Here is a 16701-nt window from a genome sequence, read left to right as displayed (position 1 = left end):
AATGAGTCAGTCATGGTGAAACCTTTATTTAAGTCTGTCTTTGCATACAAATCACTAAGAACTTGATCACAGAAGCTCACCCTAAAGACTCAACCCTTGTTTCTCAGTGCTTCCAATTTCCTTCTTCCCTGTCCTCTTCAATCTTTCTTCTCTGTTCTCTTATATATCCTACTTACCCTTCCTCATTTTCAACTATGTTCCTAAACAGAGATACAGAAAAAAAACCTTAGCAAAATAATGAAATCTCAAAACAAACAAAAACATGTCGGGATGAAGAAAGAAGCAAGGAAGGCTCCCTCATCTTGACCTTAGCAGAGTGAGAATCTTAATAAGCAGTGGTAAGAGAAAATTGACCTGTACAAAGAACTGGCCCTCCTTTGCCCTAAGCTGCTCAGGGGTCAGAAGTGGAAACACCAGACAGGAAAGATGTAGGGGAGTTGTAGAGGAAGGGAACACACAATTGTTAACTGAAAGCCCCTGTCTTCAGGAAGCTTTCAGGGAAGAGAGTAGGCTGGAATAGCAGCAGAATTCCCTGAAGAACCCCTGGAATACTGACTTCCCCTTTGCTGTGGAGACACAGGGCACCATACATCCCATTTACCTCTTTCTTCTGACTGGAATGCCTCCCTCCTCAGACTGGTGAGTTTCTAGGGAACCTTCAAGATCCAGTTCAGTCTATACCCATCAAATGATGCCTTCCCTCAAAGAAGGCTTCCCTGGACAGAGTTCCCTCTCTGTCCTCTGGGCTTTCATACCTTCAACTGTGAGGCTTGTGGGGTGTGAGGCTCTTGTGAGAACTATGAGGCAAGTGTCCATACCTCTAAGTCCACTGTAAAACTTGTATTTGCTTACAAGTCTGTGTTCTGGTCAAAATCCCTGATCTTGGGGTCCTTAGTGCCTCACAGTGTACCTGGCACACAGTAGATAATTTCTAACTATGAGGGAGACAGGAGAAAAGATAGAAGAGAAGGGGAAAGGGGATGAAAAGCAGGGTGGAGGAAGAGAGAGAGGAAACATCTGACTCAGCTTTCCCTGGCCAGGAGAAAGGGAAATGGATTCAAAAAACTCTGGAAGAAAGGAACAGAGAAAACCACTTTTCTGGGTCTTCTCTGCCTCTCTCCTCTCTGCTGCTTCCTCTCACAACTTAGGACCACACACCACAACTGTACCGTTTTCCCTCCTGATCCCTCGATTCATCCCAAAGCGGAAGAAAGAAGCCAGTCAGCTCCTGACCTCTCCCACCCCATGCCCTCAAATCCTTCATCCCTTTCCACATGGACGCCTCCCTCTTTCTCCTCAACTTCCCCACCTGCAGCCTCCCTGCCTGGTCGCTCTGGCATCTCGGGCCCCTGTGCTATGCCGGGTCCAGGAGGGAAATTCGTCCTCAGATTGAAATCCAAGAGGCTCTTAGGGGCAGCCTGCGGTGTGTGGCTGAGGAAACGCTAGACTGGGTCTACCAGCTACCTGAGAAAGAACATCATCAAGAGGGTTTGGATGTCCCAGGAATTGGAGAGTAAAAAGAAGCAGCAGTTACAGTCCTCCCAACATACTCCTCAGCTCTTTTCACAGATGACCTTTCCTCATTTTTCTCCTTCATCCATTGGTCGGAATCATAATTTTCCTGACTGTTCTCTCACGGCCCCTACACCGATGCTTCATGACTGTCTTTCTAGTTAGATGCACTTTCCCCACCAAGAATCGAGCCAGGGTCCCTAAACCTTGTAGAGTTGCCCCTAGGTCTCTTCTCCTTACCTAGATATTCAACTGCCTCTCCTTCCTCCATACTCTCCCTAGGAATTCCAGAACCACCTTTTCCTCAACGCAGATCATATATACAAAAGCGATTTATGAGTTGTAAAGCGCTGCGCTAGAATGAAATGCCATGATGAACAAAGCCTTCTCTTTCTCCCTGCACTCATCGTCTCTATCCTCTCTTATCCCTTCCTCCCTCCATCCACCACTGCTGCCCTCTCACCCAGCAGGTTTAGTTTGATGCCGTGTGGGAACCAAAGCCACGTGCTGCACCGCGGGCAGGGTCAGGATGCAGGCAGGCATCTCAGCCCGAGGCCTCGGCAGAGTTCCCAGGCACAGCCATCGGCCCAGGCCAGGACAATAGGCATGGATAAGGTGGGAGGGGGCATAAGTACGGTGGCTGTAGCCCCCCAGCACCAGCAACTCCCCCTGCAGCACGGCACCTGCAGCTCCGACATGGGGGGAGGGCAAGGGGGTCAGCTGAGTCCAGCTACCAGTACTTGGATCATAGGCCTCGAAGCTCAGCAGATCCCCAGTCTGACCTAGACCACCTGCTACATATAGCCGCCCACCCAGAGAAGCCATGACATGGCCAGCCCGAGGCACCCCCATAGGGCTCAGAAGTGTCACCGGCTTCTCAAGTTTGGGGTCGTAGTGCAGCAACGAGGCCTGGTACTGGCCAGTCTCACTGCAGCCACCGCTCACGTACAGCTGGCCCTCCAAAACAGCAGCTGCGTGGGCAAAGCGTGGTGCGGGAAGAGGAGGTGCTGGCCTGTGGAGAACAGAGCACGTGGTCAGGCATCAGTCATCTTCAGCTCTCCTCCGCCAAGACCCCTGATGCCTGAAACACCCCCTTCCCTGCTCACCTCCAGACATTGAGCTCAGGATTATAAGTCTCCACAGACCTGAGGGCAATACCACTGTCTCGTCCACCCAGGGCGTAAAGCAGTCCATCCAGCGCCACCAGGGGAAAAAGGCTCCGAGGCTGGCACAAAGGTGCCATCTCTTCCCAGTCCTCTTGACTGGGATCCCACCTGGAGACAGTGGGACAAGAGATGGGAAGAGTGACCCTGGGAGTCTGCTGTTGGCTGGCCCACAAACTCCCTCAGCTGCCCACCTTGGGACCTGCCACTCTCTGGAGCCCATCCATACCTGAGAGTCGAAGCCAGGGTGTTAGAGTGGCTGTAGAAATCCTGTCCCCCACACACGTAGAGGACACTTCCTGCTAGGCTCGCAGCCCCGTGCCGAAAGCGCCCGGGGGCAGGTAGGGCAGGCAGCCGCCCCCACTCCACAGTTCGAACCAGTCCTATGCCGCAGCGAAAGGCCCGGGCCCACCACACTCCTCGGGATGGCTGTCTGGTGGCCATGTCTGATCTGAGCCCGTCCCCGCCAATCACCACCAGTGCCTGGTCAGGCTCCCTCCGTCTCTCTTGTCCTGGAACCTCAGCCTCCACCATCAGCTGATGCAGCAAGTCGGGGCTCAAGGGTGGAGGCAGCCCGGCCGCCCTTACCCTCCGCAGCTCCCTGGTGGACATACGGCCAAAGCGGACGCATCGAAGCAGGGCCTTGGCCTCTGACTCCTGGGTGTCAGGGTTGGCAGCTAGCCAACGCCGTGCAGCCACAAAGGCCTCGAACTCCTCCTGCAAGTGTAGCTCATCACTGTCCAGGAGCTCAGCCAGGCAGGCTGCCGGTAAAGTAGGGAAAGTGGAGCACAAAGCCACAGCGGGCAGGTGGGTGAGGAGGTAGTGACGGGCTTTGCTCCAGAGCCTCTCCAACCCTGGGGCTTCTGCCATGGGGATCAGGGCCAGGCAACGGGCAGGGCTGAGGCCTCGTGCCAGGGCTTTCTGGCACAGAGCCAGGCAGGAGGAGCTCTGGTACTGCAGAGCAGCCTGGGCAGCTCTCAGTAGTCCTGGCCACTTTGCCCGCACAACTCCAGAGTAGGCAAAAGAGACGAGGAGTCGCAGGTCCTGGGCAGAGATGGTGTGCAGAGACACCTCTGTGCCCTGGGATTCCCTCATCCCACTCAGGAGCATGGCCCCAAAGAACTCACTGCCACAGGCGAGGGCTGCTCGGTGCACTGCAAGAGGGAGAAGCAGAGGGGAATCCAGAGTGTTGCAAACCACTAGGCACGCTTTCGATTTCACAACCCCCACTTTGGGCCAACCACCCAAACCACAGGCTAAACTGTGATATGCACAGAACACCACTAGGTGCTTGTTAAAATTAAATTCTCAGACCCACCCCCAGAGATTTTGACCCAGTAGCTCCAGAGGGAGATCCTATGAATTTGTGTTTTAACATTTTCAAGCACCCTGCATGATTCTCATGTTAGTGACCTAAAGACACTTTGAAAAACATTGTGTACATGTGCTCCGTCGTGTCCAACTCTTTGCAATCCCATGGACTGTAGTCTGCCAGGCTCCTCTGTCTATGAGATTTTTCATGCAAGAAATCTGGAGTGGGTTGCCGTTTCTTCCTCCAGGGGATCTTCCTCACCCAGAGTTCAATCGTGTGTTTCCTTGTCTCCTGCATTAGCAGGCAGATTCTTTACCACTGAGCCACCTGGGGAGCCCCTGGAAAAACATTGCTTTAGTTTTTTTGATGCAGGCCAATTAGAAAAAGGGTCTTGACTGATTACGTGGAGAAGAGGCTATAAAGAACATTTGCTAAAAGGGGGTAGAAAATAAACTGCAAAGACCAATGTGCAGCTTATATAGGTCTTTCCATACTGTGCACAGAATAAAGTTCTTTCCTCTACAATTAGAAGAGCCACTGACATCAGCCATTCTGTTAGTCAGATTTTACTTGGAAAATGGTACCACACTCAGGAATGGCTATGACTCAACCTCATCTAACTGTCATCTTCTCTTACCCAAGATTTAGTGCTTAATACTTCCCACGTGTTATAGTTTTTCTTTGCATACCCACCTCCTTGATAGAGTTATGGAATCACAACACTGTAAACTGGAGACCTTCAAAACCATCTAGTTCAATAGCTCATTTTAAGATAAGGAAACTGAGTCCTAGTGAAAGGCAGTGATTTATTTTTTATCTCCATGTAGTAGCTGTCTGGGAAGAGTGTCATGCACTGTGACTGCTGCCAGGCTGCATTGAGCATACTTGTGTATCAGTTCCCTGCTTATGCACATGGCCCTTATGACACTGAAAATGTCCTATTAAAAATTAAAAAGAAATAAATTATTTAAAATGTTGTTAGGGGACTTTCTTAGTGGTCCAGTGGTTAAGAATCCATCTTCTAGCACAGGAGACATGGGTTTGATCCCTGGTCAGGGAACTAACATCCCATGTACCACGGGGCAATTAAGCTCGTGTTCTTCCGAGCCTGCACACCACAACTAGAAAGCCCTCGCGTGGCAGCAAAGACCTAACACAGCCAAATAAATATTTTTTTAAATGTTGTTAAATAACTAGAACTCATATGTTTGAAGGCAAAAGGAGAGGCGACAGCAGAAGATGAGATGGTTAGATAGCATCACCAACTCAACAGACATGAATCTGAACTCCAGGAGTTAATGAAGGACAGGGGAGCCTTCCGTGCAGCAGTCCATGGGGTGGCAAAGAGTCGGACACAACTTAGCGAACAACAACAACATATGCTTCCTAATGTAACTCAATTTGAGGCAGTTGGCATCAAGTATGAAGTATTCTGACCAAAATATTTAACTTAAATCTAATCTAACCTTTAGATTAAATTCAAGTTTATAGGAAATTGAGAGGCTAAAAGGACAAATTAAAAAAAAACACACACACACAGAAGGAAAATGTATACAAATCTAGAAATTGGAGCTTTCTATGGGAAAACTAATCTTGTTTCTTCAATAAGTCAAGTTATAAAAAAAAGGGAGGAAAAAGAAAGGGAGAGAGGACTGGACAAGAGTAAAGGAAGCTTCAGAGACATCTGAATTCAGTGTAAACCTTGATTGGCTCCTGGATTGAGCAGAACAGCTCTAACATACACTATTTTGGACAAGTGAGAAAATTTCAGTGTGGATGAGGTGATATTGAGAAAAGGGCTTCCCTGGTGGCTCAGAAAGTAAAGAGTCTGCCCGCAATGCAGGAGATCTGGGTTCAATCCCTGGGTCAGGAAAGATCTCCTGGAGAAGGAATGGCAACCCACTCCAGTATTTTTGTCTGGAGAATTCCATGGACAGTGGAGCCTGTTGGGGAACAGTCCATGTGGTTGCATATGCATAGAGTTGGACATGACCGAGTGACTAACACACTAATTTTGCTAGATAGTGTGGTTATATGAGAAAATTTCCTCTTTTAGAGAGACACATACCCAAGTATTTATGAGTGAAATACTTTAAACTTCACCAAAAAAATAAATAGATGAAACAAGTATGGTGGTTTAGTTGCTAAGTTGTGTCCGACTCTTGCAACTCCATGGACTATAGCCCGCCAGGCTCCTCTGTCCGTGGGATTCTCCAGACAAGAATACTGGAGTGGGTTGCCATTTCCTTTTCCAGAAACAAACATAGTAAAATGTTAATTATTCAGTCTGGGTGATGAGTGTTTTAGTGTTCATCTTAATATTCTCTTTTCTTTGCTATGTGTTTGAAATGCTTCATTACAGAAAAGCGGGAAAATGCTGCTAGAAGTCTTCTGAGGCAGGTCACACAGACCCAAGCTCCCAGTAAGGTTTATGAACCTCAGGCTACGTTGACCAGCTGCAGCATGTTCAGCTCTCTCAGAGGGCAAGTGATGTCAGCATGGCTTTCCATTGTCTTTTTAAGCAGTGGGTAGTAGCTCAGTGCTTCCCAAGCAGTAAACATTAGTGACAGCTTTCACATATATATTGCCCCAGGAAAATCTGCATTCCTCAAAGCAAGTAGACCCTCTCCTCTTCCTTACCATCAATCAGCCTATAGCTCAGAGCCAACTGTCAAAGGAGTCACAACCACTTGTATTTTGCACCCCTTCTTACTCACCATTATTAAGTTGAAATGTTTCTTAAGAAAGTGAAAGCATCAATATAAGTATGTTTAAATTCCAAATCCTAGTGGAAACTTTATGAAATTTTAAATTCCCCTTCCATCTAGTGCTATCAGAAATTATAACAAATACTTCAAAATCTGTTATGGACTAAACATTTGGGCCCCTCCCAAATTTATATGTTGAAGCCTTAGTCCCCAACATAATGGTATCTGAAGGTGGAGCCTTTGAGAGGTAATTAAATATGAGGGTGGAACTCATGAATGGGATTAGTGCTCTTATAAGAGGAGACATGAGATCATCAATCTCTCTGTGTCTGTCTCTGCCATGTGAAGATATAGTGAGAACATGGCCATCTACAAACTGGAAAGGAGGCCCTAACCAGAACCTGACCATTCTGGCACCCTGATCCAGTCTCCAGAACCAAGAGAAATAAACTTCCGTTGTTAAAACACCCAGTCCATGGTATTTTTGTTATAGCAACTAAAGTTGACTAAGATAGGATGCTTTTCCTTTGGGGAATCCTAGAAGCACTTTCGGAGAAGGCAATGGCACCCCACTCCAGTACTTTTGCCTGGAAAATCCCATGGATGGAGGGGCCTGGTAGGCTGCAGTCCATGGGGTCACTAAGAGTTGGACACGACTGAGCGACTTCACTTTCACTTTTCACTTTCAGACGGGAAAGCCTGGTGGGCTGTCGTCTATGGGGTTGCACAGAGTCGGACATGACTGAAGCAACTTAGCAGCAGCAGAAGCACTTTGGGTCCCAGTCATTTTCTAATGAGTAGTAGCTATGTGACTTTGGACATGTCTTTAAGTCTGATTTCCTTATCAGTAAGGTGTAAGCACTGAACTAGATAATAGCTAAACTAATCCCTTTTAATTTTAAACTTTTATATGTCTACACTCTGGCTCCATTTGCCAGGTGCTATGTGCCTTTGGTTTGGCTGCATAAGAAGCAATGTATGGACTAGTGAGAGCAGACTGGGCTAATGGATGTGGGCTTATATCCTGATTTTCACCAGTTAACATCTCTGAGTTTAATATTCTTTATCTGCAGCTAGAAATACCTGAGATTAAAAGAGATGGCATGAGTAAAAAACAAAATTTCTGGTACCCAGTACCTCACTAAATGTTAGTAGAATCTGAATAATTCTCAACGTATTCAATCCTCTTTAGCTTTCCTGGGGGCTTCCCTTGTAAAGAATCTGCCTGCAATGTGGGAGACCTGGGTTCGATCCCTAGGTTGGGAAGATCCCCTGGAGAAGGGCAAGGCTATCCACCCTAGTATTCTCGCCTGGAGAATTCCACAAACACGACTGAGTGACTTTCACTTTAGCTTTCCTAGTGATGAGCAGAGTTAACTTCAAAATGCCACAACCTGGTAGCCTTAGATTCTGGGAAAACAGTACCAGATCTTGCTCATGAGCTGTAGGGTCCTTGGTATAGGGTCTTGTAGTGCCATGGTGTCAAGCTCACTTAGGCAAAAGGACACACTATAAATTTTTCCACCGTGTTTCTCTAGCTTTTCCTATGTCTTAAATAGAAGATGCCAAGAAGGGGCTTTGGTTAATCTCTGTTTGAGTCAATCACCTTCTGCTTGTTCTACTGGCATGGACTATACCTTAGAGCCTGCCAGCTGAATGGAAGTTTCTTGTTTCTGGGCACAGGAAAAGCCACAGCATAAATCTGTCGGTGCGCCTAAGGAAAACAACTCAACTGCGCATGCCCCATTCTCAGTGGGTCAGGAGAGGCGCCAAGGCCACGCCCTGGGAAATTCTGATTTCAGCAGGGATCAAAAGCACTATGCTAGGGATCGAATCAGCTACTGCTTGCACACACCATTCCAGGTGGCATATGCACCTGCCTCAACGCAATGCCCCCCACCCCCACCCCCAGGCCCTCACCCCGCAGCCGGCAGCCGCCTGCCTCCAGCTCCAGGTCGCACCCGATGCCTTCTTGGTACAGAAGCTCAATGCTGCGCAGGTTTTCTCTCAGTTCCTCTGCCTGGCTGGGCTGCTTTTCATCTTCCCGTCCACTTCCAGTCCCCTGGCGTCCCCACTGGGCCGCAGCCTTTATCCGGGGGGCTCCCAGGGCTTCAGCGGCGACCAGCACATCCTCCCGTGAGGCGGGTCCCAGCACCCCCTCGTAGGCAAAGGTCAGCACGGCCTCCCAGGCCGCCGGGGTTACGTCCAGGCTGAGGGGGGGTTGCGGACCTCTGCTGCCCAGCAGCCTGCCTCTGAAGAGGCTGCTAACTGAGGCCAAGATCACCCGATGCACGCCATACGCTCTCCCCCCGACTGACACCTCTTCGTCCAGCAGCAACCTCTGCTCTCGCAGCCGCTGTGCCTCCGCGAAAAACTGGCTGGGATGCTCCTCGCTGCACAGCCCCTCGGGCTCGGCAGAGTCTTCTCCATCCTCCTCATCTTCCTCCTCCTCTTCTTCCTCCAGGGACAAGGCTGGAGAAGGAAGGCTCGCTGGGGTCATAGGCCTGGGGCCAGGCTCTTCCAGAGGAAAAGGGGGCAAACCAGGATCCTCATCCGGGGACGGAGGCCAGGAGGGGGTTCTCTGGGTGGGCAAAGGGAGGTCAAGGTCGTCCTTCTGGACCAGAAGAGAGACTTCCTCTGCCCCTGAGGGACGACGTGTGGAGTCCGAGAGGCTCATGGCCCAAGTTCGCTGGATCGCTACAGATAGAAAGAGGAAAGAGAAGAGAGTGTAAGAGCTGGACCCACAGAGGCCAGAGGAAACCCTGCCTCCAGCCCCATTTCCTACTTCAACCATCTCCCCCTATCCCAGGGCTCTAGCATCTAGGCTACACCAGGCAACTATGAAGTGCACTGGGGGCGGCAAAGGCCAGAACAATGAGTAAAGATCCAGTGTCTGAAACTGTATCCCACCCATCTCGCCCCCATCCCAATAGTCACCCTCCTAAGACACCAGCGTCCCACTTATCCTCTCACTTGGGCCTGCTCTACTTCTGACGGAGTGGCAGAGGAAATGCAACCCTGTCCCTGTCAGTGGTAGCGCCTGGCTAATTATAGCCATTGCTGGCAGGCAAGGGGCTGGTCTCCGGGTGCCCAAACTCCAACACCCAATCCCCTGGGCCCGACCTGAGATTACCTCCTCCCCTCTTCCACTTGGAGGTCGCATCCTGGTGCTGAGCAAAGCAAACTCGGAAGCCAAGAAGGATGAGGGGATGTGGTGGAGTGAGCCAGCCCAGTGTCCACTGGGCTGGGCTGGAGAGGTGGATGAAGAACATCTGGACTGATACAGGGGAAAGTTGGGAGAGAGTGAAGGGTGAGTTTAGGGGTCAGTCCTGGCCTTTGTTGATTTTTCTGTGCATGCTAAAGCTGAGACCCTGGAGTGAACAGTACTGGGGTGAATCTCAGATATAACCCATCTGGTCCAAGAAAGGCAGAGGGGTGGGGGAGGTGAAGGGGTATGGGGAGGGCTACCGACCGTGACCTACTCTTAGTGAGGGGTTTCCTTGTCCTGAGGTGGAGTCAGTGGTGACAAAGCCAAACCCAACCCTGGGGCTGCTATCCACCAGATGGGTCAACAGAGAGGCAACCTCTGGTTGTTCTGGCCCGCAAAATGGGTGATAGTGACTAACCTCTGCGTGGATCCTCTTATGGCCTCCCCTTCAAAAGACAAGGTGGCCAACACCTTGAGCCCCTACCAGGAAGAGGAGGAAGTGCTACCCAGCAGAGACAAACCCCAGGTCAACCTCTTCCTTCCCCTGCCAACAAGGACAAGGACACTGGACCCTGAGTTCTCTGCCAACCCCATGGTCCTGGGACAGCTCCACCACAGCCACATGTTTCAGGAAGCTCTGCTCAGCTCTGCCATGGTGAGACCCATAGTTCACAGCGAATCCACAAAGGTTGGATGAAATCCGCTTTTCTGGGCAATTGTCCATCCTCCATTAAACTCCTTGGGACTGATCTCCCTCCATAGCACCTCCAGGTCTTGTTGCTGACATGCTTGCTGGGGAGGGGTCTTGGCATCTCATTCAAGGGACATTATTTTTTCCACCTCTACTCAGGAGCCCCATGTGTAACCATGCTCCTAAGATCATCTGGAGAATTCAGGACTGGCAAGTCCAGACCTAGCAAGTCCCAGTGTGCGTTAGCTAGACCATGGAAGTCATGGTAACAGATTGGTGCTCAGGATTCTCAAAGGTTGGGGATGAAAGCATGAAAAGAGGATTTTGCTCCAGAGGAGAGTCTCAACGGTACGTCCGAGGGTAAGAGGGCTGAGGGTGACCTTGACTTCTCCCTCCCTACCCTGCTTCCCCAGATCTATTGCATGCTGGACATCTGGGGCATTATCCTCTACCTGCTGCTGCCTTGGCTCACTGCTCAGACACAGGTATGGGCTCATCACTCTGTGGGACAGTAGGAAGGGGTTTAGGACTCAGCCTGAGTGAATTAAAGGAGCCCCATTCTTATCCCACTCCAGGGCTCAGATGGCTCATTATAATACTGCTCTCAGCTTCAGCCCCTAATATCACCAGCCTGTGTATCTCAGTCACCTCCACCAGTGCTAAGTCTCTTGTGACTCCATGATATCTTAGGGCCCCTAGTCCTGTTGAGAGTTGCTGAGACTGACTGACTCTTCTCTCCTCTCTAGTGGCACCTACTTCCCTGTCTTGCACAGCTCGCGTTCTGAGTTTAGCAGTTCCATGGAATCATCTTTGCTTTTTCCAGTGCAGTAGCCATGGCTGTGCATATGGTAGGCTACATGAAGACCCTTTTGGACCTGTTCCGGATAAAGCCCATCGCCTTCCTTGGTGTGCCCTTTTCTCAAGTCCACTGACCATCCGGCTTATACTTTTGTGGCTCCAGCCTGGGCAAGTCAAAAAATTTTTTTTAATTGGGAATAATTGCTTTACAATGTTGTGTTGATTTCTGCCATACAATGATGTAAATCAGTATATATATATATATATATATATCCCCTCCCTTTGTAGCCTCCTTCCCACCCACTCCTTATCCCACCCCTCTAGATCATCACAGTGCCCTGGGTGATTTATTATAAGAATTAGATGGAGGCATCAAATCAGCCAATAAAGTCTCTGTGACCCCCAACCTCTGTGTTCTGCCCTTCCAGGAGCATGGAGCACATCTACTAAACATGGATCCTGTAAATGAGTTTTGGGTGGTGGGCCTGGTGACTGTGACTATCCTTCTGGGTATGCCACTGGCAGGCATGGAGTGGGAGTCCAAGGCAGGTGAAGGGGAATTGAGTTGGGGGTGAAAAGACTAAGGGGATAGCAGTGAGAGCTAGACAGATCAGGAACAGACTGAATGTGGGGAGATGTGTGTGTGTGTGTGTGTGTGGTTGACAGAACTGATTTCCAGGGACACAAACCTGAAACCAGCCAGTTCTGCAAGGGGAGACTCCCCATGCCAGTTCTTGAAGGGGAGACACCCCATGCCAGTTCTTGAAGGGAAAAGTAAAGAGGACTCCTTCTGAGGATCTGTTGGGATGAGCACTAGACATGATTACCAGGTGAGAGATGCCCTGTTTCGTGCTCCCAGATAGTTACAATCTTCAGATTCACCTCTAGCATGGGAAAGGATGCTTTGCAGTTTGAGGCAAGAAGGAAAAGGACAACCATTCAGCCACAATCCTTTATGGAAAGAGGCTGGCGAGAAAGGGAACAAGAGGATTGGAGAGAACAGTGAAGATGAGACACAGAGAGGGAGGAGGAAGAGTTGTTCCTTCTCTTCCACCACCTCTCTTTCTCTCTCTCCCTGGGGGAGTGGGGCGTGGGGGATGTCACCCGTCGAGTTCCAGGTGCAGATTATCTTCTTCCTCATCTTCCTCTCCTTTATCAACTACCTGCTGGGGACACTTCTCCCCACAAACCCCAGCCAACAAGTCACTGGCTTCTTTGGGTGTCAAGGTGAGACAGTGGGAAATTAACAGAGAAATGTGTACCCTCCTCAGAAAAGACCGCTTGACTTCTGATTCTCTGTGTCATTCACAAGTTGGCCAGCAGACCATTCAGAGTCCTTGTTAAGTCCCTGGGCCAAAATTCCCTTATGCTTCCCAGCCTAACTTAAGTCACCAACACTGAACTGAGTAGAGGGGGTAATACTTTGGGCTGAATGAAAGAAGCCAGGAGAGCTCCTCAAAACCCCACCTCTTCTTTCTGTTCCTTTACATAGGAAGCATTTTCTTAGAAAATATGGCTCCACAGTGGTGAGTGTGGTCCAGAGGGCAGTGTCCTTGGTGCGTTTTCCATCTTCTTCTTAGCCACTGGGGTACTCACCAGGACCAAAACCTCTGGGGATCTCAAGGTGAGAAGGATGTCCAGGCCTGGAGCGCACTCTATTGCCCCTCTTCTCCCCACTAATGGGTAAACTTTTGTTAATATTACCCTACTACAGGTATCTCCACACGAACTGTCCTTGCCATCTCATGCACCACACTTTCCTACCTGAGCATCTCTGCCACAATTGGTAAGGTCCTCCACTTCTGCCTTCAGTGTACAATGACCTAGAACCCTGGTTTCTGCTTCTCTGAAGGGCTAGGTGATGAAATGAGCAAGAGGAATTCATCAATTATATTAAAAGTAGTTTGTATGCTAGTAGGCCCCCAGTACTTGGATGCAATCTCAAAAACAACAGAATGATCTCTGTTTATTTCCAAGGCAAACTATTCAATATCACAGTAATGCAAGTTTATGCCCTGACCTGTCATGCTGAAGAAGCTTAAGTTGAACAGTTCTATGAAGACCTACAAGACCTTCTAGGACTAACAACAAAAAAAAGATGTCCTTTTCATTACAGGGGACTGGAATGCAAAAAGTAGGAAGTCAAGAGATGCCTGGAGTAACAGGCAGATTTGTCCTTGGAGTATAAAATGAAGCAGGTCAAAGGCTAACAGAGTTTTGCCAAGAGAACGCACTGGTCATAGCAAATACCCTCTTCCAACAACAAAAGAGAAGACTCTACACATGGACATCTCCAGATGGTCAAAACCGAAATCAGACTGATTATATTCATTGCAGCCAAAGATGGAGAAGCTCTGCACAGTCAGCAAAAACAAGACTGGGAGCTGACTCAGATCAGCTGGCTCAGATCATGAACTCCTTATTGCCAAATTCAGATTTAAATTGAAGAAAGTAGGGAAAACCACTAGACCATTCAGGTATGACCTAAATCAAATCCCTTACGATTATACAGTGGAAGTGACAAATGGATTCAAGGGATTAGATCTGATAGACTGCCTGAAGAACTATGGGCGGAGGTTCATGACACTGTACAGGAGGCAGTGATCAAGACCATCCCCAAGAAAAAGAAATGCTAAAAGGCAAAATGGTTGTGTGAGGAGGCCTTATAAATAGCTGAGAAAAGAAGAGAAGCTAAAGGCAAAGGAGAAAAGGAAAGATACACCTATCTGAATGCAGAGTTCCAAAGAACATCTGTAAAGCATCTGCCTACAATGTGGAAGAGATCAGAAAGCCTTCCTCGGTGATCAATGTAAAGAAATAGAGAAAAACAATAGAATGGGAAAGACCTCTTCAAGAAAATTAGAGTTACCAAGGGATCATTTCATGCAAAGATGGGTAAAATAAAGGACAGAAATGGTATGAACCTAACAGAGGCAGAGATATTAAGAAGAGGTGGCAAGAATACACAGAAGAACTATACAAAAAATCTTCATGACCCAGATAACCACAATGGTATGATCACTCACCTGGAGCCAGATATCCTGGAATGCGAAGTCAAGTGGGCCTTAGGAAGCATCACTGTGAACAAAGCAAGTGGAGGTGATGGAATTCTAGTTGAGCTATTTCAAATCCGGAAAGATGATGCTGTGAAAGTGCTGCACTCAATATGCCAGCAAATTTGGAAAACTCAGCAGTGGCCACAGGACTGGAAAAGGTCAGTTTTCATTCCAATCCCAAAGAAAGGCAATGCCAAAGAATGCTCAAACTACTGCACAATTGCACTCATCTCACATGCTAGCAAAGTAATGTTCAAAATTCTCCAAGCCAAGCTTCAACAGTATGTGAACCATGAACTTCCAGATGTTCAAGCTGGATTTAGAAAAGGCAGAGGAACCAGAGATCAAATTGCCAACATTCATTGGATCATCAAAAAAGCAAGAGAGTTCCAGAAAAACATCTGCTATTGACTATGCGAAAGCCTTTGACTGTGTGGATCACAACAAACTGTGGAAAATTCTTAAAGGGAAGGGAATACCAGACCACCAGACCTGCCTCTTGAGAAACCTGTATGCAGGTCAAGAAGCAACAGTTAGAACTGGACATGGAACAAAACTGGTTCCAAATTGGGAAAGGAGTACGTCAAGGCTGTATGTTGTTACCCTGCCTATTTAACTTATATGCAGAATACATCATGAGAAATGCCAGGCTGGAGGAAGCACAAGCTAGAATCAAGATTTCCGGGAGAAATATCAATAACCTCAGATATACAGATGACACCACCCTTATGGCAGAAAGGGAAGAGGAACTAAGGAGCCTCTTGATGAAAGTGAAAGAGGAGAGTGAAAAAGTTGGCTTAAAACTCAACATTCAGAAAACTAAGATCATGGCATCCGGTCCCATCATTTCATGGCAAATAGATGGGGAAACAATAGAAACAGTGACAGATTTTATTTTGGGGGGCTCCAAAATCACTGCAGATGGTGATTGCAACCATGAAATTAAAAGACGCTTGTTCCTTGGAAGAAAAGCTATGAACAACCTAGACAGCATATTAAAAAGCAGAGACATACTTTGCCAACAAAGGTCCAGGTAGTTAAAGCTATGGTCCAGTAGTCATGTATGGATGTGAGAGTTGGACTATAAAGAAAGCTGAGCACCAAAGAATTGATGCTTTTGAACTGTGGTGTTGGAAAACATTCTTGAGAGTCCCTTGGATTGTAAGGAGATTGAACCAGCCAATCATAAAGGAAATCAGTCGTAAATGTTCATTGGAAGGATTGATGCTGAAGCTGAAATTCCAACACTTTGGCTACCTGATGTGAAGAACTGACTCCAAAAGCTGAACTTGGAGAAGACCCTGATGCTGGGAAAGACTGAAGGCAGGAGGAGAAGGGGACAACAGAGGATGAGATGGTTGGATGGCATCACCAACTCGATAGACATGAGTTTGAGCAAGCTCCGGGAGTTGGTGATGGATAGGGAGGCCTGGCATGCTGCAGTCCATGGGGTTGCAAAGAGTCAGACTCAACTGACTGACTGAACTGAAAGCCCCATCCCCTTTTTCAGCAGTTCTCTCCATCCTTCATTTCATTGATGAATTGTATGGTGTTCTTTGATTACTGAATTTGGTCCTCCCCCAACTCTATTCCTCTTTGGCACTGGTGATACCCAGACAGTCCTACTGCTTTGGGCTGGGTGTTCTCTCCCCATGAAGGAATACGTGTCCTAAATCTCATTTCCGGGTTCCTGCATGATTTGAGATGTTGGGTCTTTTTTTTCTTTTTTCCACCAGGTCTTAGTCATGGCATGTGAGATCTTTTTAGTTACAGCATGTGGGATATAGTTCCCTGACCAAGGGTTGAACTCATGCCCCTGTGGTGGGAATGTGGAGTCTTAGCCACTGGACCACCAGGGAAGTCCCTGAGATGTTTGAGGAAATAGGACTGACATGGGTGTACAGAGTGGGTGCTGCCTGGTGTCAGATTGCCAGTATGGCTGGTGTTTCAGCAGATATTTGAGAGTCACAGTCTTGCCTCTGTGGGCTCTCTGACTATGACCAGGTGAGTGAACCAGTGGGGAAAATTAAAGAGATAAATCTTACCTAACCCATTTCCCAGCATAGAGTAGATGCCCCCAAATCAGTAATGACTTAAGTGGATTCAGGGAGGAGGAGCCAAAATCTGACAAAAGAGGAATTTCTGTGATGGCGGGTACTGGCCGTAGGGAGAGTGGCTAGAGTCTCCAGCTAAATGTGTCTGAACCAGGCTTATGGTTACCAGTTTGGAAGAAATGCCAACAAAGCAGAAAAA

At 48.2% G+C, this 16701-nt stretch overlaps 1 protein-coding gene across 2 annotated transcripts; it reads right to left on the bottom strand.

Annotated features, from left to right (window-relative positions):
- Positions 1–6: 6 nt before the first annotated feature.
- KLHL33 (kelch like family member 33) lies at positions 7–9688 on the bottom strand. 2 transcript variants are annotated; one of them, XM_005211459.5, is made up of 5 exons: positions 9633–9687; positions 8616–9392; positions 2905–3829; positions 2619–2786; positions 7–2524 (listed from the first exon to the last, which is right to left on the bottom strand). In XM_005211459.5, exons 2-5 carry the CDS (start codon positions 9370–9372, stop codon positions 1972–1974), a joined length of 2403 nt encoding a protein of 800 aa, XP_005211516.1. In that variant the 5' UTR covers positions 9373–9392; positions 9633–9687; the 3' UTR covers positions 7–1971. The 2 variants fall into 2 exon arrangements, with proteins under 2 accessions (XP_005211516.1, NP_001160124.1); NM_001166652.3 differs by having other exon boundaries at positions 10–2524; positions 9669–9688.
- Between the last annotated feature and the right edge of the window lie 7013 nt (positions 9689–16701).

This window comes from Bos taurus, chromosome 10, assembly GCF_002263795.3.
Source record: "Bos taurus isolate L1 Dominette 01449 registration number 42190680 breed Hereford chromosome 10, ARS-UCD2.0, whole genome shotgun sequence".
NCBI lineage: Eukaryota > Metazoa > Chordata > Mammalia > Artiodactyla > Bovidae > Bos > Bos taurus.
Note: the sequence above shows the minus strand (reverse complement) of the source record. Positions and strands in the feature narration are given on the sequence as shown.